General features: G+C 44.5%; 1 protein-coding gene across 1 annotated transcript in view; it reads left to right on the plus strand.

Annotated features, from left to right (window-relative positions):
- LOC138246919 (vomeronasal type-2 receptor 26-like) overlaps positions 1-22,111 on the plus strand; it is a 410,539-nt gene that overhangs the window by 162,123 nt on the left and 226,305 nt on the right. Inside the window, exon 6 of the mRNA XM_069201665.1 lies at positions 7,316-7,543. Coding sequence (XP_069057766.1) covers positions 7,316-7,543 — 228 coding nt within the window. The remainder of the gene's footprint in view (positions 1-7,315; positions 7,544-22,111) is intronic.

A 22,111-nucleotide genomic window follows, 5' to 3' on the forward strand; every position in this document is an offset into this window, starting at 1 on the left:
AAGACTGGACTTTGCTGTGTTTTCCTGATTGTGAAGTGTCACGAGGGCTTGGACTGAGCTTGCCCTCTGTTCTGAAGTCTCAGGGCCAACAAAGACTTTCTCTGCCAGCACCTGAACTCTCTTGCGGAGACTCCTACCTTGCCAAGTGGTGCCTAATCCAGTCCCTGCGCCCTTGTAAGGAGAAACTGGTGGAACCAGACTGAAATCCACACACAGGAGCCGTGTGGGAAACAAATTGACACAGCACCTGCTTCGAGGCTGAAAAAATGATGCACTACCTGTATAGCAGCTGGGAAATTGATGCCTGTGTGTGGCTGACAAAATCACTGCATCATCTACGCAGCACAGCTCTTCACCACCGTGCGCCGGAATTTCGTATGCATCATTAATCGGTGTCAAAATCACAGTGAACCTGCCCTGAACCGAGGTTGCTCGTCTGGAAATTGACGCATTGCTCTTCTGTGGAAGAGAAAAACGATGCATCGCCTACCCATCCGGAACAGAAATGATGTACGGCCTCACTTGACAGTCAGGAATTGGCTCATCACGGCCTTTTCCAATGCACGCTCGCCCGTGCATCTTTCTTTTTAATGCAAACCAGATACTTAGTGTAAAAACAACACATCCATTGATTTCTGCCCGGATGCCTTAAAGCTGTGGCAGCAGTTGGTACGATCATAGATCAGTGTGAAAGTATTGTGATGGGACATTTTCTAACTGTTCTTATATCACATTCAGTTGAGATCTTATTGTCACATACCCACACACAGCATTTGACAAACAGCCAGTTGACAAATTATGAACAAATGATACTGGCCACTGACAATGTGGTTCTTAAACGGTGTGCTACTTTGAATCCTGCCACACTGTTGCCACTCCCTGAGAATGAAATTGATGATGGGGAGGTTGAGCATGGTTGTCTCAATGTCACTGAACTATGTACCAAGCTGAGACCAGATATACAAGGTGAGCTATTAGAAGAATCTGATTGCATACTGTTTGTGGATGGGTCATGTCCAGGAGTCAATGAAGGAAACTTGAGAGCCGCCATTGCCCCCTGTACAGTCTAAGGGGTAGTCATAGCCCCTTGGGTTCGAAGGGTGTTCTTAGCTCAAGTGGCTGAACTAGAGCTTTTTGTGTCTCTGAACAGCTGAAAGTGACTTTATTTACAGATAGTCATTATAGCTTTCGTGTCACTCATGACTTTGGACAGTTATGGTCATAGAGAGGATTTATGATGTCATCTGGACCCCCTATTTGAAATGGGGACCATGGAATGAGATTGCTTGAAGCATTACAGCTGCTTGCAAAAATTGCAGTTGTGAAGTGTTCCACTCACTGCAGTGGTGACGATTATGTGACAGTGAGTAACCATTATGCTGATGTGGTTGCACAATACTATGCTCATGGGTCACGAAAATTCAATTGTGGATATGTAAATAAATCTGGAGGGGTGACCAAATATAGCCTTTTGTTGTCAACAACTGATTTAAGGGAGGTAGTGAAGAGATTGCAGGAGGAAGTATCATAGGCAGAATAGCAAAGTTGGATCAGAGCAGGTTGTATGAAGAAATATGATGATATATGGATTTCTGTAGATGGCAGACCAGTGTTGCCAGACAGCATGTTATCCCCAATGGCGAGGAATTTCCATGGACCTGCACATATTGGGAGGGATGCCATGGTCAGCTTATTCAGACAAAATTGGTTTAACCCACAAGTTCACAAGTTAGATTGGTGACTGAAGAATTGTGCCACAGATGTTTTGTGTGTCAACGGGTAAATGTAGGGAAAAGAATGCCAGTGACATTTAGTCATATACGAAGATCAGGAAGGCCATTCAACAGAATGCGAATGGACTTCATCCAGATGCCTGTGTGCAACGGGCTGAGATATGTCCTAGTGACTGTGTGCATCTCCTTGCATTGGGTGGAAGCCTACCCGACTAGGAGGAATTACAGTTTCAAAGTAGTCAAGTTGTTGTTTAGGGAGTTAATACTTAGGTTTGATTTTCTGATTTCGCTGGTGTCAGAACTAAGGACTCATTTAAATAATGATGTCCTGAAAATGTTGTGTGCTGCATTACAAGTGGAGCAGAGGCTACATTGTAGCTACTGGCCAGAGGCTTCTGGCATTGTGGAACAAGTATACGGGACATTGAAAGTCAGATTGGGCAAAGTGTGTACATTAAGATATCTGAAGTGGCCAGACACTTTGCCTCTTGTGCTGATGAGTCTTCGTAGCATTTCTAACAGCAAAAGAGGAAAAAGAGGAAGGCCCCCCCCCCTCATGAGATCATCAGGGGAGAGCAATGAGGTTGCATGCAGTGCCTGGAAATGCGCTTGTGAACATTATGGATCACATGGTTCTTGACTATTGTAAGGGACTAGCTGATGTGGGCTATTCTGTGTCTTGCCAGGTTGAATATCTTGCCACCTCTCCATGTCTTGAGCAGTTTCAGGACCTCAGTCATGGTGGCTAGGTTTTGGTGAAGAAGCCCATTCAGAAGTTGTGCCTGGAACCTAGGTGGTGTGGACCTTATCAGGTCATCCTAGTGACAAACACTGTTAATAAATGTGTGGGATCTTCCCAACTGGATTCATGCAGACCAGGCTCATTGAGTGGAGTGTCCTATTGATGATGTGACAGTATCTCTCCCTGAAGTAAAACCCACACCTGGATGACAGCAAGAAGATGGTGCACAGAGTACAGAGACTCTGCAAGAACCAGTGACAGAATATCCTCAGCCTGAGGGGGTTCATAGTGAACTGGCAGTAGAAGAGTCCTGGCCTGAACCACTGCCTAAGCCAGACTCAAACCCTGATGATGGGCATAGCACTGTATCATGCTGAGTAGAAACTGACAACTGTTGGCCCCAGAGGTAAGAAAAAGAGAAGTTATGACTGCCAACAGAGTGAGGGCCGAGTACTGTCCTGGAGGATACTGAGGACTCTGATCTGAGTGACAGTGAAAGTGAATAACCCATATGCAGGAGATCAAAAGGAGATAGAGTGCCATGCTGGAAGTACTCATCCCCTGAATGGACATACTTTGTTGACAAGGATTGTGGAGGGGAAACCTGTGATTTGGAGAAGAAGAGTGAAATCCCAGTTAAGCCTCCGTGAACTTGAACTGCAACCTGAGCTGATCTTAAACTTACACTCTAAATGAACAAACTTAATTGAAATACTATTAGCACATTCATCTGAACTGAACTTTGACTTGTAGTTAGTAAAAGGACTTTGTTCAAAAAAAATTAAGAAGATTTATCAGGCCCGAAGCAGCAAATGTTAAGGGTAAGAAGAAGATGGAATAGGGCTAGGAAGGACTCACGAAGATCCAGTAAGTAATTTCATTGCACATTGGTTGGACTTTGTTTTGCAATTTGCACAAGTAGAAAACAATGGAGAAGATCCTGTTGCTGGTAATCTTTACTCAATGATCTGATTCTAGAGAAGTTATGAAAATTAATAACACAAATGGACGTAGATAAGTATTAGTAGGAGTGTTGTTTGTCATTATTGCAGTACTAATCATTCTCCTTTTAAGATTATCCTCATCCACATCTTCCACAGCAGAGGAGCTTAAGCCTAGTGTTATCCCTAAAACTCCAAGTCGTACAGATAATAGGTTGCACATACTAAATTATAAAACTTTACATGTAGATGCATCTAGAAAAGATTATTCTTCAAATGCTTATTTTAAATTACTTTAGAGTATGTTAATACCATGGTTGCTGAGGACTGTTATGTCTGTATGAAGTTACCTGCATCAGTTTCACAGGGAATTATCTATCATTATATTTTTCTTGCTCACAGTATTCCATGTAGCTTTCTGATGAGTCTGCTTTGAGGAATGGGATATTTTCAATATTATTATTCAGATTATGACTTGGTATTTTCAAATGTTCCTTTGTGGAAACATTTGAATATACAACAGTATAAAGGCATGGAAGAAAGGGCAACATGGAAAGGGATTAAATAAAACTAGAAGGGATATGGAATTGGAGTAGAGTCGGTGTAAATTTTATGATGACACCAAACATTTGGAGAACACCAGATGAGAGATGTTGAGAACCTAACAGCTTTGACTTGTTCTCACTGATAAAGATTCATATGTGTGTTATTGTGATAGCTAACATCGCAATCAGAGCGGGGATTGGCGAAGCGCAATTTAGGACTCCATCCTTTACATGTTATCATGGTGCAATTACGCACTTATATTTGACATTATATATTTTATGTACCCTAATAATATTAACATGTCTGTGACATTTAAAAATGCATTAATAAAATGTAACCACTAAGAACCTAATGTTCATTCAAAATGTTCACATGTAGTCATTAGTCACATTTTATAGTTACACTTCAAGTTATATTGTATAAGTAACCATGCATTCTTTAATTAATGTTTTGCATTTATTTTGAAAGTTATACGTGTGCATGTATAACCATGAATTCAAAATGCACATTTAGGCCCTCATTTTAACATCGGCGGTAAAAACCACCTATCGCTGTGGCAACAGCCTCCAAAAGACCTTCGCCGTGGCTACCAGCCATCGCCATATTATGACCACAGCTGTCAAAAGAATGGCGGAAACCCAGCTGTGGCCATGCCGGCGGATGGTGGTAAAGTGGCGCTGCTACAATCAGCAGCGCCATCCGGTAGACCGCCGCCAGCGGTATTATGACCAATAATCCAGCCTGGCGGTGTTCTGCCAGAGAACCCCCTGGATCCAGGTAAGTCAAGTCTCTGACAGGGGAGAGGGGTGGGGGTTGTTGTGTGTGTGTGGGGGGGTGAATGTATGTGTGTGCATGAATGCGGGTGTGTGTTGTGTGTTGAATGCATGTGTGCATGTATGGACGTGTGAATGCGTGTATGTTGTGAATTGTGAATGTGTGTCTGCGTGTATGTTTGAAAGTGTGAGCGGATGTGTGTGTGAATGGATGTATGCATGCAGGTAAGCATGTGGGAATGGGTGTGTGTATGCGTGTGTGTGTGTGTGAAGGGGGGCGTGGATGTAGGTGGGGTGGGGGGTTGGAGAGGTGTGGGGTGGGGAGGTTACTGGAGAGGAAGGGGGGAGACCCATATCAGTGACAGGGAACGAATTCCCGGTCACTGATATGGCCTAACGCCATGGTTTTTGTGGTGTTACGAATGCCACGAAAACAATGGCGGTAGGCGGGGTCATAATCCTGCAGGTGGTACAATGGTGGCCGCTGGGCTGGAGATGCATATCTCCAGCCCGGGGGCTGTCACCGTCGTGGCGGTCGGTGTGGTACGCTGGCGGGTTGGCTTCAGCCAACCCGCCAATGTCATAATATGGCGGTAAGTACCGCCACATTATCACTGACCGCCAGGGTCGTAATGAGCCCCTTAATGTTTAGTTACAGTTAGACTGACTTTTGCTTGGTCAGCATGTTCTTTACTTTTGAAGGTGTGTTCTTGTGATTTTATTAGCTTGAGAAAAAGGAGTATTGTTGTTTGTATTAGTTTACTGATACTAAGGCGTGAGAAGAGAAGTCTTGGCAAGAAACATTAAACACTTAATGAGCAGATGAACCCTCCTATTCCTTGTGTATCAAGTACAGAAATTCTCAAGGTTGAAGTATCTGTCTGGACTTCTGTGGAATGGGGAAACTTGGGTGATGATGCAAGTGCTTACCAAGAGAAGTGAATTGATTGGTTCCTGGAGACTTGGAAAGAGATATGAATGTACTTGGAGCTTCTGTTTGTTTTCATTAATATTCAGCTTGGTAGAAGTGTGTGTAAATCCCTTTAGCTTTAGAAGATAGCTGATCCCTTTAGCTTTAGAAGAAAGCAGATTCTCCTTAGGTTTAGAAGAGAGGACAGTTTTTTAGCCTTTAGGGGGCACAGACCTCTCGCCTTCCTTTATTCATGCAAGTGTGAAGTTTTTTGCTAAACACATTCCTTTTTTGGAGGACGTCTACTAAAGCCTTCACTATGCTGACACCTTCTTGTATTTCCAAATTCCAAATTTCTTATTTAGAAATGATAAGATGAATTTAGAATCATTAAATATTTAGGAGAGAAAACAGGAGCTTCTTTGTGGAACACCTATTCCTAATTCTCAGTTTCTCTATTGCAGTGGCTGTTATAGCTTTGCATGTTAATCTACTGAAATCGAATCAATTGCATTATTTCAGTTTGCCAGCTGTAATCATGTATTTTTTCGATATTTTTATGACATGCATATGTATTTAATTGATTATTGACTGGAAATATACATTACTTAACTTTAATTGTCGATTCCTAGTGCTTATAATGTGGTTGAATTGACTTCATGAGATTTTACATGGTTTATTGTTGTTAATTTCCTTTGCGTTTCATTCTACTAAAAAAGGTCCATTGAATGAGAGACTGTAAATCACACACCTGCGCCCTGTCAACTGCCACAAAACCAGTTCCTGATCGGATATTTAGTTTAGTGCATGGGGTCCTACAGCACTGCCATGCATTTCTTGTTCCAGAGCCACATCGACACACCAAAGGACTAAGCAGACAGTTTGCTGTGAGCTAAGTCTGTTTTTGAAAGCATTGACTGCTGGGCTTCATTTTTATTGTCTGCTTCGTGCCTCCTATTTTATGCTCCATTTTAAAAGGGGATGGAGGGTACAGGGAGCATTTGTATACTAAAGCCCTAATTTAAGAAAAGTGGCACTGCATACATTGCAGCCCAACTTTTCTTGCACCCCTTAGCGCCCCCCTACCACCACCGTGTGTGCGCCATATTTAATATACGGCACACTTTGGCACAGGGTAGGGGCAATAGCATCAACATTTTTGACGCTATTGAAGTACTGATGCCCCCCTTGGATACATTATGCTTGGCGCAGGCATAATGTGGTGCAAGGGGTTACAAAGTGGCGCATTGCATGCATTGCACCACTTTGTAAATATGGTGCTGCAAATTTGGCCTCGTTTAGCCACATTAGCATCATAAAAAATTACACTAATGCGACGCAAGGAGGCGCTAGCCCTTATTAAATTCTTAAATCTGGGCCTATGTCTGAAAGGTGTATAGAAAGCAACTGAGGACTATTTGACCTCAATACGCCACCATCCTGGAAGTGAAAAGTATTCATTTACCGACGTTCATATGAAGAGAAACATTGTGATGTCAATATTCTTTACGATGATGACAAGCAATTAACTTTTTATTAGGGGTTACTTATTTTTATTTTTTTAGGAACCTAGATTTTGTAAGAGGTTTCTGTTAGTAGGTTTGAACAAAGCTAATGTACAAGATGAGTCTGTCATAAAATAACACCTAAGTTATGGATTCCCATTTCAGCTCTTGCATTATTTGAAGAATGTTCACACAAAGAATTCAGCTAGCAAAGAGGTGTCCTTTGACAGAAATGGAGATGCTCCACCACTCCTGGATTTTGTACACTGGCAGATGACCTCAAAGGACACAAGCAGGTTTCTGAAAGTAGGCACCTTTGATTCAAGCGCACCGAGAGGCCAGAAGCTTATCATCAACAACAGTGCCATTCAATGGAGTGGATCTTCTCATAAGGTAAGAACAATCAACGCTCTAGCTACAAAGTGTGGGGCTTATTTACAAGTCCCTTGTGCCACAGTAGCATCACTTTATTTTTACACTGCGGTGGCGCAAGCATTTGCCTACACTGTGCCACATTTACAAACTGGTGCAATGGGACCATTGCACCAGTCTGTAAAACTTGTGCCACATTACACCTGTGCCAGGTATAATGTATGCAAGGTAGGCATTCCCCCATTAACAGCCATGCAGAACTTGTGCAGTGAAATCTACAAGATTTTGCTGCGCCATTCTGCGTCTGCACAGCGCCCATTTTTTAATGCCTGCTCAGAGCAGGCGGTAACCCCTTAGCTGCTGGCCCTCAAAAAGCTAAACATTTCTGAAAAGTAGACACCATTCTAAATTCAGCGAAGGGTAACTTGTGTAGATCCTTCAAGGTTTTCCTATAGAAAGTTACAGTTGAAATAAAGAAAATATTGAAATTGAGTTTAAAAAAACCAGCCATTTCTGTCCAAGTTTTTTTCTGTAACTTTTTCCAGCTACTTTCCGATTTTTAAAAGCAATATACTGTTATGTCTGCTGTCCCTTCTGGTTGCGGGGAGATATAGGGCTTTTAGGTTAAACAAGAACCCAAGGTACCCAGAGCCAACACATTGGGCTGCACCTTGCAATGGGTTTTCATTGTAAACTGAAAAAGGGGTATCAAGGAAATCTATGTATTTCTGAAATGGGCACAAGATATGGAGTTTAGAAGCAGTTGTTATTTGCATATCTCTGAATTCAGGGGCACTCATAATAGCATGTGAATTACAAGGCATTTCTCAAAATGACTTCTTTCTTACACACTGTCTTACATTTGGAAGGCACAAATGTAGAGAAAGACAATTGGCAATAATATGTGTTCTTCAATTCTGTATTCCTCCAAGTCTCCTGATAAAAATGGTACCTCACTTGTGTGGGTAGGCCTAGTGCCCGCAATAGGAAACACCCCAAAATGCAACGTGGACCCATTACTTTTTTCCACAGAAAACTCACTTGAATTTTGGTAAAGTGCCTAGCTGTGAACTTTGGTCTCTTGCTCAGTCTGCACCTAGAGAAACCTAGAAAACCTACACATTTTTTAAAACTAGACACCTAGGGGAATCCATAATCGGGTGACTTGTGGGACTCTTAACAGGTTCTGTCACCCAGACTCCTTTGCAAACCTCAAAATTTGTCTAAAAAACACATTTTTCTCACGTTTCAGCAATGCAAAGTTTTGGAATCTAAGGTGGAGCCATAAACTTCCTTCCACTCAGCATTCTCCCAACTCTTCCGATAAAATGGTGCCTCACTTGTGGGTAGGCCTAGTGCATGCAACAGGGATGGTCCCAAACCGTATTGTGGCAATAATGATAACTAAGGTGAGTGTACTAATTAGTCCTGGGATCGGGAACCATTTAGGGAAACCTATCAAACCCAGGCATTTCTGAAAAGAAGACATCTAGAGGAGTCCAGGGAGGTATCACTTGTGAGGATTCCCCAAAGATTTTTCCACAGACTGCCCTGCAAAGTTAAACGTTGAATAAAAGCACTATTGTTCCTTGCATTTCTGTGCGTAAACAACAAGAATATGCAGGGGTTCACAAACTGCTTACCACCAAGCGTTCCCCAACTTGTCCCAATAAAACTGCACCCCACTGGTGTGCCTAGGTTTACTGCCTGTAACAGGAATGGATCACACAACGGTCATTTGTAATTCTTACATGAGGGCTACTGCTGACCCTGGGGTGATTCATTCCTGACTAGGCACAGGCACACAAGTGGGATAGTGTTTTTATCGGGACAAATGCTGGGTGGTAGGAATTTTGTGGATCCCTGCAAATTCCTGTAGTTTGCATGACAGAAATGCAAGGAAAAATAGAGTTTTTATTCAACGTTTCACATTTGCAAGGTATTCTGGGTAAGAAAACTTTGGGGAATCCACACAAGCCACACCTCAGTGGATTCCCCTGGGTGTCCAGTGTTCAGAAATGGCTGGGTTTGGTAGGTTTCCCTATATGGCCACCACGCCCAGGACCAAAAACACAGGTGCCATCCGCCCAAAACCAGTTTTTTTGTGATAATTTTGATGTCTCCACAATCCGATTTGGACCTTCCCTGCTGCGGCCCTGTGTGAAGATGGGGGTTACCCAATCCGTGCGAGTCGTCCAGTTGGCCTGCAAGGTGGGCTTCTGCGGTAATCCCCTTTTGAGCATAAGGCCCAAAAATATCTACAATTCCACCAGCGAAGTGGGAGTCCACTGATGTGTCCTAAAATGGGGCCCCAGAGTCACTCTATGCTCCCTCAGAAGTTGTTGTGCACGCAGATTTGTTTGCTGCACAATTTGATGAAGGAAGTCAGCATCCAAAAAGAGGGGGACATAGTTGACTGGCAAAAAGTTGGCTGTATCAACTTTACATCCATCATCACCAGTTAAAGGTGGAATTTTGGGCTGAATTAAATCGGGGGCTGCCAAGAGAGCACTCTGTCTGTGCTTGCTGCTGCACACACAACTGCTCTCTGGGTTGGGCTATCCCGCTGTTGTCCTGCTCCACAGACTGTGCTTGCGAAGGGACAGCACAACTGTCGTCATTGTCTCCCTCAGAATCACCGGAAGAGGAGTTGTCGAATGGGACTACTTCGACTGAAAAATCACTCCAAGAGTCTGCTCCATTGCCTCTCCCTCAGATGCTGTCTCAGTCTCTGATCCTGCCTCAGAGCTGTCCTCCGTAACCCGAGTTAGGGCTTGAGCAGCAGTCATCCAACGAGACGCCATCTCTGCCACTGGCTAAACTGTCCAGTTAAAACACTAGCCTACGTGGATGGTCACAAAATTGCTGGTGGGTGTGTGTGATGTATGCAACAGTAAATGTCAGCCACCTTACCTTTGCTTCTTCACTCAATCAGCAGGTTCTCTGAAGACACTGAAAAAAAAAGACACACTATTACTTCACCTTGCTACATTCCCATCATCAGAGCCTTTAGCTCTGGGGGCGCCCAGTCTGACAATCAATTTTGGTTCACCCACTCCCATGACCTCCTCCTCGGATTCCCTTCCTACCACCCAGAAAAAGTGCCCTTTGTCTCTCCATAGCCCCCCTTGTACATACATTTAATTTGTTTTAAAGCGCAGCTAACGGCTGACTTTACTTATCCACTCAGCTATTCACATAAAATATAGATCTGTTCTTTGCAACAGGCATATAAACCTTCTGTGCTACTTTATGGCATTAAAACTGCCACTAGACAAAAGTCCGATCTCTTTCGCTAGCTGGAACATAATCACAAGAGTTGACATTTTTATTGCTGCCTAAAAACTAGGGTCGAAATGTGTTGGATAGAGTATTTGCACTGCTTTGAAGACGCGCCCTGCGAGACAGCTGGTGGCGAATATATATATATATATATATATATATATATATATGTGTGTGTATGTGCATGTATATATATATATATATATCAAAAACAAAGTTGTCCTCATGTGAAAGCGCACTCCCAACAGGTTATATAAACGAGAAGAAAAAGCAAAGCCAGCAACTCACAGTAAATTCTTTAAGCAGTTTCTTTATTCCAGGCCTTAGGTTATAAAATCATCTCTGGACACGTGTTTCTAGGTCAATCCTTTCTTCAGCAGAGAAAAATATAAAAGTGTTTCACCCTCGTAGGTGCAGCCAGTGCTGGAAGTGTTCCAGGCATTTCTTTCTTACTGAAAAGACCGGCATGGCTTCAGCTTGTCTAATTACAGGCACCTGATTAGTCTCTTTAAATACCAGTCCGCCCCAGTGGGCCTCTCAAGTGAGTAACAGTGCATGCTGGTTGTGGTGGTCCTGCAATTTTTTCATTTTGCCCCAAGTGGGTTGCTGGAGCCAAACGAAATAATGAACCAAAGTGCAAAACCTTTGTAGGCGAATCGAAAGTAAAATTGTCAGATCTTGGGCATCTCCTTAATTTTCTACCCATTTCAACTGAACCTGATCCTCCTGCTGTTTACCAGAATTTTTCCATAATGTTAGGAATGGGGTTTCTGGTAGGCTAACGTATACACCCAAGCCAGGCAGAACCCAACACTCTTATCATGGTAAGCTAGATACACAATAAAGATACCCTGTGCTCACCCTCTGGCAGGTTGGCACAGAGCATTCAGGCTTATCTAAAGAGGCAATGTGTAAAGTATTTGTGCAATACACCAATTACAGTAACACAGTGAAAACACCACAAAATGACTCCACACCAGATTAGAAAAAGAAATATTTTTTAATCTGATTAGAAAGAAAGAAACTTTTATTCGGTATGAAATAGTTCAACCCTTGAGTTACATAAACAACAATAAATAACCATAAAATCAATAAAGCAATAAAATCAACATAATCATAATTTAAAACCAGATCAAACATCATTTTCAAGAATAATAATCTAAAACGACCCTTAAAAAAACTCTAGGTTATTACGCCAGGTAATGGCTCCCCTCAAAAACAATCCCAAACCCCTCCATACCAATGCATCTGAGGCCATTTGCAGCCACATAAAAGCAGGGCGAAATTGCACAAATCCCTTTGTTCTCAGCAGGGGTAATAGAAAACGTCTTCTAAAAGGTGCGTAAAAAACACAGAATAATGTAAAATGGGACAAGGTCTGCAGGGACACCCCGTAACAGGGACACGGTCTGATAGATTTTACACCATACTGACCTAACGGGAAGCAGAGGTTATTCCTGATGACCCCCAAACAAAATCGAGTGATAAGAGTCCTTTCCCTCAGGTCATTTATTACTAGGAGGTAGGGCTCAGGACCCACCCCCATCTTTAACATAATAAAATCTCTAACCAATTGTTTCCCTAGTTCCTTTCCCTCTCTTTCAACCCTCCGCATTCTTAGGAAATTCTCCTTCACCCAATTCTTATCCTGGCTAGTCAGACCCTCGGGAGAGTAAAACAAATCCGGCCGCCCCAGCTCCTGCGCTACTTTTCTTATGTACATCAGCCAGGGAATGCATTTTACATTATCGCAGGCCAAACAATCCCTTAAAATCTCTCTATTAAAAATAGCAAAATAATTTCTCCAAATTGAAATACATAGCAAAAGGGGAGCCAGCTGAATAGTATCTTGCACACACTCAAGATCTAGTTCTAGATGTAGGCAGGAACCTGAGGTATTTTGACCAACTCCCAATAGTCTTCTACAAAAACAATTTTCTTCAATAATGGGCACTCAGGTGTCCATATACCCCCAGAGTGCTGCACCAAACAACAGGACAGGGAGACATTTTCGCCTATAGATTTCAAGCAGAGGCTTAATGGGTTTGCTTCCTACTCTTACAGCAAAATCAAAAGTAGCACCAACTGAGGCATGGAAGAGCATACTCCTTCTAGCAATAGAAGGTTTCCATGAACCTTTATCATCAAAGATTACCCCTAAATATGGGAATTCATTGACCCTGCTAATAGTTTGATCATCCACCTTAAGCTCCCCAACCCTGCTCAGAGATTTGCCACATACCATAAAATGCGATTTCTTATAATTTATCTCTAGGCCCAAGCCCGACATATAAGATGCATAGGCTTTAACAGCTTTTCGAAGACTGTTCATGGTGCGGGCCATAAGGACCGCATCATCCGCATATGTCAGCACCGGGACACTAGTGCCATTCACCTTTGTGACATCCCTGCAGTGCTCCACCAGAAAATCAGACAGTCCATTAGTATATAAGAGGAACAGAATAGGGGCCAACACACACCCCTGTCGAACACCCTTGGTGAGCCTAAAAGTCTCTGAACATTCCCCATTTGACCCCACCCTCACGTTGGCAACCGATCCTGAGTGGAGGTACCGGAGCAGCTCCACAATATCCGGATCCATCCCTAACTGGCTTAACCTTTCCCACAATATGGACCGATTTGTCTTATCAAAGGCACAACTAAGGTCCATTAAGGCAAGATAGAGGGTGCCCTTCCTAGCTTGTGTATATTTCCCAATCATCATCAGAAGATTGAGGCACTGCTCACGAGTGCCTAGACCTTCCCTAAAGCCATACTGATCCCGGCTCAAAATATCCTTTTCTGCCATCCAGGCCTCAATATGCATTAAGATGATTCGCCCCAAAATCTTCCCAGAAGAGTCAAGTAGGGAAATAGGGCGATAGGACTTCGGGTCGTTCCGATCCCCCTTTTTAAAAACTGGAATGAGACAGGCCCTCCTCCAAGAGGCAGGGATTCCCACAGTAACTGCTGCGTTAAGAACATTTAAAAGAACAGGTGCCCATAGCTGAGGGCAAGATTTATACAAGTCCATAGGAATGGAATCCGGGCCCGGGGCTTTATTACTAGCACTGCCCTGGAGTGCATCAATAACTTCCTGATGCGAAAACCTGATCGCTAAGTTGGGACCCACCACACACTCTTTTTCCCAATTATTTCTTAAAGGGGTTCCCTCAAAAATTCTACAAAAATAATTTACCCAAAACTCCAGGGCAATATTGCAGCCCAAGCTCTCAGATGTCTCTGTGGCAAAGGAGCCTCTATTTACCACCTTCCAGAACAGGCCAGGATCCTTCAAGGCTGAGGCGCGCTCCAAGTCTGACCCGGCCTTTGCTTTAAATCTATCCTTACTTTCCCTCAGGGCCCTTTTGTACTCAATTCTTGCTGCTTTCACCGCAGGCCTATCTCTGGGATTAACTTTGAGGGCCCTTTTCATGTTTACCCTGGCATCATAACAAACCTTATCAAACCAGCCACCTCTGCGCTTGTTAGGACGACTGTCTGGCAAAAACATACAGTCTCTAACTTCTATGTTTACTTCAGCTATTGCACCCATCACTTCGTTTGGTCTCGGAGTCTCTCTCAAAAGTATATCAATAAACAAAGGTAGGTTTCCCCCCACCACCCTCTCAATAACTTGTTGGGCATTTACCTGTTTCCAGCCAAGTCGCCTACCCTGATCTTTTATCTTCACGGTTACAGGACCACCCCGCCCTAATTTACTTAAAGCCCCTGGAAGTTTAAAGCACACTGTGAGGGGGTTATGATCACTCATACATTCACCAAGCACCTTTCCACCAGTAATCAAATTTTTCAGTGACGGAGACACAAAAATGTAGTCAATTGTGGTGCCAAACCCTCTACCCACAAATGTTGGGAGCTGATGAAAACCTACTGCTTCAATATCCCGGAAGTTCAAAAGGCCCAACTTTCTAAGTTCCTTGGTCAGAGCCCTACCTCTCATATCCTGAATGTCATCCACCAAGTAGTCCCCACAGTCATAGTTGAAGGGATTTACCATTGTACTGAGGCTTCCCAGCTTAGCATTAAAATCTCCTGATACAAAGGCACAGAATTCCAACCCCACCTTCTCCATTCTATATTTCAACACCTGGAGAGTGGAGAAAAGAATCCCCATTTGACACCCCCATCCCATACAGCATTATAGAAATTAACCGACAGAACATTAAGGTTATTAGAGAAAATTACCCAGACAGGCAATATACCCTGGTGATTACAATTAATTTGGAAGGCAGCCACTATCTTGGAGAAACGTATTAAGGTAATCAGGCCCCCTTTCGAGTGCCCTCCGAGGGACTGAGCTGCTGGGATGGCGAATCTATCATAACCATCCCAAGCAGCCAGCCCCTCAGACCATGTTTCCTGCAGCATAATAATATCATATTCAGCCATACGCCTAACCCAATCCTGATCAGATAACTTGGCATCATACCCAGCAATATTCCAAGAAATAAGGTTGCACTTCGAGCCCACCCCCTCCGACGCAATCACAGTCTTGGTGCATTGTTAATCCACCCCTGCCAAGTCCGAGTTTATATTGTAATCTGTTCTCCTGCAAGTTTTCCGCAGGGCATTCTGGCCTAAGGCGGGGATCCTACCAGGGTCAGGAGAGGGATCAGCACCCAGACGCATATGATTGTAAAAGTATCCCAGGGGGGCCATACCAATTGAATCTGCCATTAAAAAGGCCTGACTATATGAGAAGAGGAGCCGTTGGGCCAGGCCCGGGTATCTAACATTTATAATAACACAATCCTCAGCCACTTCCTTTTCCTTTGGCCCAATCCAGTCAATTCTTCGAACAAACAAGACATCATCAAGATCCTTACATATAAAATTGCAGTTTTTGCTAAACCAATGGCCAGTTTTATTTTTTAGTTGGGCCGTAGATTCTGTTGCCCCACAGGCCAGAGCAGGAACATTCGTCAGTACTACCACATATGGGGCACATGCAGGAGGGAGATCCAAACGGGCCAATGAAGACTTTTTACTCAGCGGATTCTGATTGGGCTTCCCAACCGGCAGTGGGCAGGACCCCTCAGCCACCACAGAACCACGGTCAGGCTGTTTTCCGAGGCTAAGACCATTCAGGGCCCCGCTTCCCATTGGTGGGGCGGTAATTGGGGCCAGCACAGATTGAATGCAGGCATCTTGACCCCCAGATCTCAACAGGTTATCTAGATGCAGAGGCAAACTTCCCAGGGGCCCAGCATTTTCCTCCTGTATATTCTCATCCATACTAGGACGAGATACACAACACAGGGCCTTCCCCCCCCATAAGATGGCTCCCTTGGCTTCTTAGTTCACCTAGCCGAGTCACTGCTTTTTCTATCACTGATAATTTTGCCATAATAGGTGTCAAAATATCCTCAATCATCACCTTCAGCTTTAGCAAAAGAATGGTTGCATCACAGCCCATTAGCTCGCTGGATTTTATACCGCCATATAGCTCCTTGGATCTATCCGCAAGCGAAGCTTTCGTTTTAGGGACAGATTTCTTCAGTGTCTTTTTTTTCTTTGGCGGGGGACTGCACTTATCCATAGAACAGGCCACAGGAGAAGACAGCAAAAGCCTTTTGCTTCTTCTTGAAGGCCCTTGGTCGCCCGATTCTCCTAATTTCTCTGCATGGTCACGCTCTGAAACAGCACACAGCTCTCTTCCATGGTGGACCACCACCCCCTCCTCCTCCTCCAAAGCCACTGAGGGATCACTGGCTAATGAGACATGACCCCAATCCTCCATCTCCATAGATAGCCTCCTCTCCACCAGGTCAATTTCCTTGGTCACGACCCCCACCGCTCTTGCAAGAAAGGAGTCCAAGGTAGTATTTACATTACCCTGCCTTCCACCTCCACCATTCATGGCTCCAGATATTTGTCCCTTTTTCCGCCCCATTTAACAAACAATAGCTCCTCACCAAGGGCAACAGCAGCAACAGCAGGATACACAGTTTAAAACAAGGGCTTCAGGCAAAAAGAAAAAGAAAAAAAAGAGTCTCCAGGGACTAATACAATAAGTAGTCACCAAAAAGGAAAAAAGAAACTCACCATCCCCGGTAAGATGAAAGGGGGGTGGCCCAGCCCAGCCTCTAACGGTCGATGACGGGCCCGCCCGCGCAAATCAGATTTAAAGGGGCCAAAGGTCCTGCCCCTCAAGCAGCCGGTGTCCAAAGCGTATCCAACGAAGCGGGCGCGAGAGCCAGATTTAAAGGGGCCAAAGGTCCTGCCCCTCATGCAGCCGGTGTCCAAAGCGCGTTAATCTGATTAAAATAAGACCAAAATTATAAAAATCCAATGAGTACTTGTCACGTTATGAGCTCTTATACAATATGTGCAGTATGGTGCTACAAGAGCACTTTCACATTTAATATGTTCCTTATGGTACACTGGGAAATTAACTGTGATCCCTGTCGGGGATCAGAACAAGTGTTTCCTGTCTGTGTTAGTGTGAAAACAGTATTTGCAAACAGTTAATAGAGGAATGCCTGTCCTACCGGGCTACTGGAAGCTGAGGGAATCACCTCGGGCTGGCCACCCGTGAGTGAAGGTAGGCAGAGGAGACCCCATGGGTCTCATGAGTCACAATACAGTCAAACAATTTTGCTGGTCTTCTGCCTGGGTCCCGAAGTGTGACAACTTCTTGGTGTGTAATCCGATGTGGTGCTGAGCCATGTGGAAGTCAAGCATGGTGGCCAGAATCACAGGATGGGGGTTGACATGGTGTCTTCACAGTGATTCTTGGTGTGTTGCACCCGTCTGGTGCAAGAGATCCGTCCCAGGTTTGGAGTGTGGTGTGCACTGAGCTGCACTGGACAGCTTTCGGGCATTGCAGCTTCAGTGAGCTGAGAGACAGGCTGGGTGACAATCCGGCAGGCAAAGACATTCCTGGGAGTCACACAGCACCAGTGCGAGTAGTTAGTTGAGAAACAAAAACATGGCTTCAGGCGCTCTCCGCCAAACTTAGGTCTTGTGGAGTAAATGAAGCAGAGTTGAACTCGAGGTCGGCAGAGTCCCACAGCAAGCATTGTGTTCACGAAATGTTTGATGGCCCTGAAAATTCTAGAAACAGGAGGCAAGCCAGCAGGCCCTTGGAGTTACTTTGAATTTAGAGGTTGTAGAGTAGGTTCAGTCCTTCTCACTGCAAGAGGCAGAAGGAAGAAGGCAGCAGGCCAGCACAGCAGAGCAAGTTACAAAGTGGCAGTCCTTCCTGATAGCACAGCACACAGCAGGCCAACACAGCAGAGCAGTTAGCAAAGTGGAGTTCCCTCCTGGCAGCGCAGCTTCTCTTCTTGGCAGAGTCTCCTCAGGATCTAAAAAGTGGCCTGAATTGGAGGTGTCAGGAAGCCAGTACTTATACCCAAATGTGCCTTTGAAGTGGGGGAGACATCCAAGTGGCCTGTGAAGATCACTAGGTCCCTGCCCTTTCTTCCCTGGCTCCAGACACTCTACAAGGGGTTATGTATCCCTTTGTGTGGGGAGAGGCACAGCCCTATTCAGCTGTGTCAGCTCCTCCCTCCCATCAAGCCCAAGAAGACCCATCGGCCTGGTGATGGGCCATCAGTATGCAGATTTCGCACCCCAGCTCCCTTTGTGTATGACTGTCTAGAGGGAATGACAAAGCCCAGCTGCCATCCAGGTGAGATGGCTGTTCAGAGAGGAAAAGGCACCGAATAGTTAAAGTATGAAAATGCCAGCTTTCTAAAAGTGGCATTTTCAGACCTGCAATTTAAAAAACAACGTTACAAAAAGATGTGTTTTTGAATTGTGATTCCAGAGACACCAAACTTCAATTTACTATCTGTTCCCAATGGGAAATTACACTTGAAGGACGTTTTAAGGCAGTCCCCATGTTGACCTAAAAGGCACTTACAGTAGTGAAAAACTAATTTAGCAGTTTTTCACTACCAGGACATGTCAAACTTAAAAGTACATGTCCCATCTTTTAAATACATGGCACCCTGCCCATGGGGCTACCTTAGGGATGACTTACATGTAATTAAAAGGGCAGTTTGGGCCTAGCAAGTGGGTACACTTGCCAGGTCACAATGGCAGTTTAAAACTGCACACACAAGCTCTGCAGTGGCAGACCTGAGACATGTTTAACGGGCTACTGTAATGCATGGCACAATCAGTGCTGCATGGCCACTAGTAGGCCCTGGGCACATATCGTGCACTTTACTAGGGATTTACAAGTAAATTAAATAGGCTAATTGTGGACAAGCCAATGTTACCATGTTTAGAGTACAGAGCACCTGCCCTAAAGCCAACAAAACCGAATTCAACAAAAAGTGGAAAGAAAAGGCAAAATGTCTTTAGATGACCTGGCAGAACTGGCGAGGACCAACACAGAATCACTTTTTTTCTTCTACAAGACAGCTATGATGAAACTGTTTTTCAGACTAAGATACTGTTGATACTTGACTATGCCAATTCTCCTTACTTCAGTCCTCCTCAGTACTTACTGTCTAGACTTCAAGTTATTCAGAACTTCTCCTTCTTGGACTTCCTCACCAATTGTCTATTTCTGCCAGGGTCCATTTTTGGCACTAGCTCCCCCTGAAAACCCCAGTTTTTCAATACTCTTTATTTCTATCAAGGAGCTTTCAATGACGCAGGCATTCCTTTTGTCAAGTATAGTTTAGCTTCAAAATCCATCCAGAGGGCTCTAATATTCGACCACCCTTCTGCCTTCTGCTAAATGTTCTGCTATCCACTCTGTTCATGATTGCAGATGATCCTTTTCTTTCCTTGACTCTATAGCCTGATTGCAGCTGTCATTTTTTCTTTGATCACAATTAATTTCTTTTTTCTTTTCCACAAACAATTTAAGACTATTCTATTTAGGCAATAACTCTATGCTATGTTGACTGCATCTGTATTAATCCCCAGTGCCAGGACACTCAATTTGGGTAACAATGTCTCCAGGCCCACCACTGTAGCCTGGCTGTGCAGTTTTAATACAAAAAATTTGACCTGTCGAAATAACCCCTTTTAACAACCCTAAACCTTCCTTAAATATTGATAAGGCGCCCCTACTTATGTCCTATTGCCCATAAAGAAGGACATGTAAAAATGTATTGTTAAACATGTCTTTACAGTGACAAGCACCTCAAAGCTATGTTAACTGTAGCAAGGCTGTCTGTTCGATTGGAAAGCACTATGATGCATTATTCAATACTAATACTGTATCTCAGTAATGGGACTAGCTAGGAAAATATTTAAACAACTATTTTAGTAGTTATTAAAAATCCAACTCAATGGTGAAGTCAGATTTTTTCTAACTTTTAGAAAGTTACCTTTGCAGTTCTTTAAGTCTATAGATGCTGAATCTGCATTTTGCTCTCTCATTCTTACAGCCAGTAATAAGTATTTGAATAGGCGTGTATGAGGTGTGAACCTGCCCTCAGAAGCAAACAATAGGCTGACCAAAATGGGCAGAGATGACACATCGGAATCTGAGAGAATATACAGGGTAAGGTTGTGAGGATTTTTTTTTACACTGAAATCCTGCTTGAATATTACATCCTGCTTGACTGGTCTGCTGGGGTTTTTCAGATGGCACGTGGGCACACTTCAAATGATCCTTCACTGTCAAAGGCACATGTTTACTGACATTTGAGCAGGACATTTCTTTTGTTCTCCCACCCAGACAGGCCCAATCACAGTGAGCCTCTTTATGACATTTCAGTGACTAAGCCTATTTGACAGACCTGCTGGCTTTACACATAACATTTGGGTCACGCTTCAAAGGACAGAAACAGGAGGCATTTATGGATATGTACTGTCCTGTTGCTGAAAACTCAGCTTTGACCTACCAGACCACTGCCTCTGAGGTTGTTGTTGGTAGAGTGAACAAATGACCACCAGTGGCGGTGGACTGCACACTGCCGAATAATGATGCCAAAAACACATTCCGCCAAAAAAATGACAACCTCAACTCACCGCCAGGCCAACGACGCCAGAAAGGCAGGACACTGCACCCTGCCACCGCCATCCCTACACACACCCGCCCACCAAATAATGTTCACAAATCAGCGCGGCGGACAGTGGATGTTGAACAGACCATTGGCGGTAATGACCACCACGCTCAGAAACGGGACCCGCCAACAAGAGAAGCACACATTGGCAAATTTGAATAGCACACACCTGACACACATTCACGCCCCCATAAAACACACACATATACAACCCACAATCCTTTGCAATGCCAACACCACCACAGAAATCGACAACACACATACACTCAAATAACCAGCACACAAGTCACACACAAAAAACCACCACCAAAAATCAAACACATCATACACACCATCACAGACCACACACACAACCACACAACAGCACCGTCACCGCCACACCCACAACATACCACCCACAACACACACACTGGCACCCCCAAAGCTCCCCTGCTTCACCTACAGGGAGCTGAGGACCATGGTGGACGAAATACCCAGGGTCGAGCTGCAGCTATTTGGGGCACTGGCGCAGCAGATGCCCTTGGCTAAGCAGATGGAGCTATGGCAAGGTCAACGCAGTGGGAATCCATTCACGCACAAGGCAGGACATCAGGAAGAGATGGAACGACCTGCGGGGGAAGGTGCGTTCCATGTCATCATGACACAACATCGCCGCATAGAAGACTGACGGTGGTCCCCCACCTCCTCCCCCCAAATACACTGACTGGGCAGAGAGGGTCTTGGCTATCCTTCACCCAAAGGGCCTCACTGGACTCCCTGGAGGACTGGATTCGGGTAAGTCAAATACACCTGAAATGCATATATCACCCCATCCCTCTCACTACTACCATGCCTCCATCCCCTGCCCAGCCCACAACACCCAGACAATCCTACCTATGTTCCCTGATTGCCCACAACCCCCCCCAACAGATCACTATCCAGCCTCCTGTACACAGTCACCAACCCAGGCATGAAATGGAAGGAGCATTACAACACCCAGAATGCAACATCCACCCCTCACTAAATGCTTCCAAAAGAACACGAAGGAACCCTGCAGGCTACCACATGGGAATGGAACCCTCAATAACTGGTCAACAGTGCTGCAAGGGACAGGTAAGTGCAGGACACCCATATCTCTATTTACTCAAACACAGGCACCACCATCCATGCCACCCGGACGGAGATGTCAAGGAGTGCCAGTCCTCCACCTGAAGACGAAGGCCCCACTCAGGAGAGTGCAGAGGGATGCCTGGACACAGATGAAATCCCTGGGCCATCCATCAGCCCTGGACAGTCACCCTTTAAAAACTCCACCCAGGATACCACTGAC

The sequence above is a fragment of the Pleurodeles waltl genome, chromosome 7 (assembly GCF_031143425.1).
Source record: "Pleurodeles waltl isolate 20211129_DDA chromosome 7, aPleWal1.hap1.20221129, whole genome shotgun sequence".
Taxonomy (NCBI): domain Eukaryota; kingdom Metazoa; phylum Chordata; class Amphibia; order Caudata; family Salamandridae; genus Pleurodeles; species Pleurodeles waltl.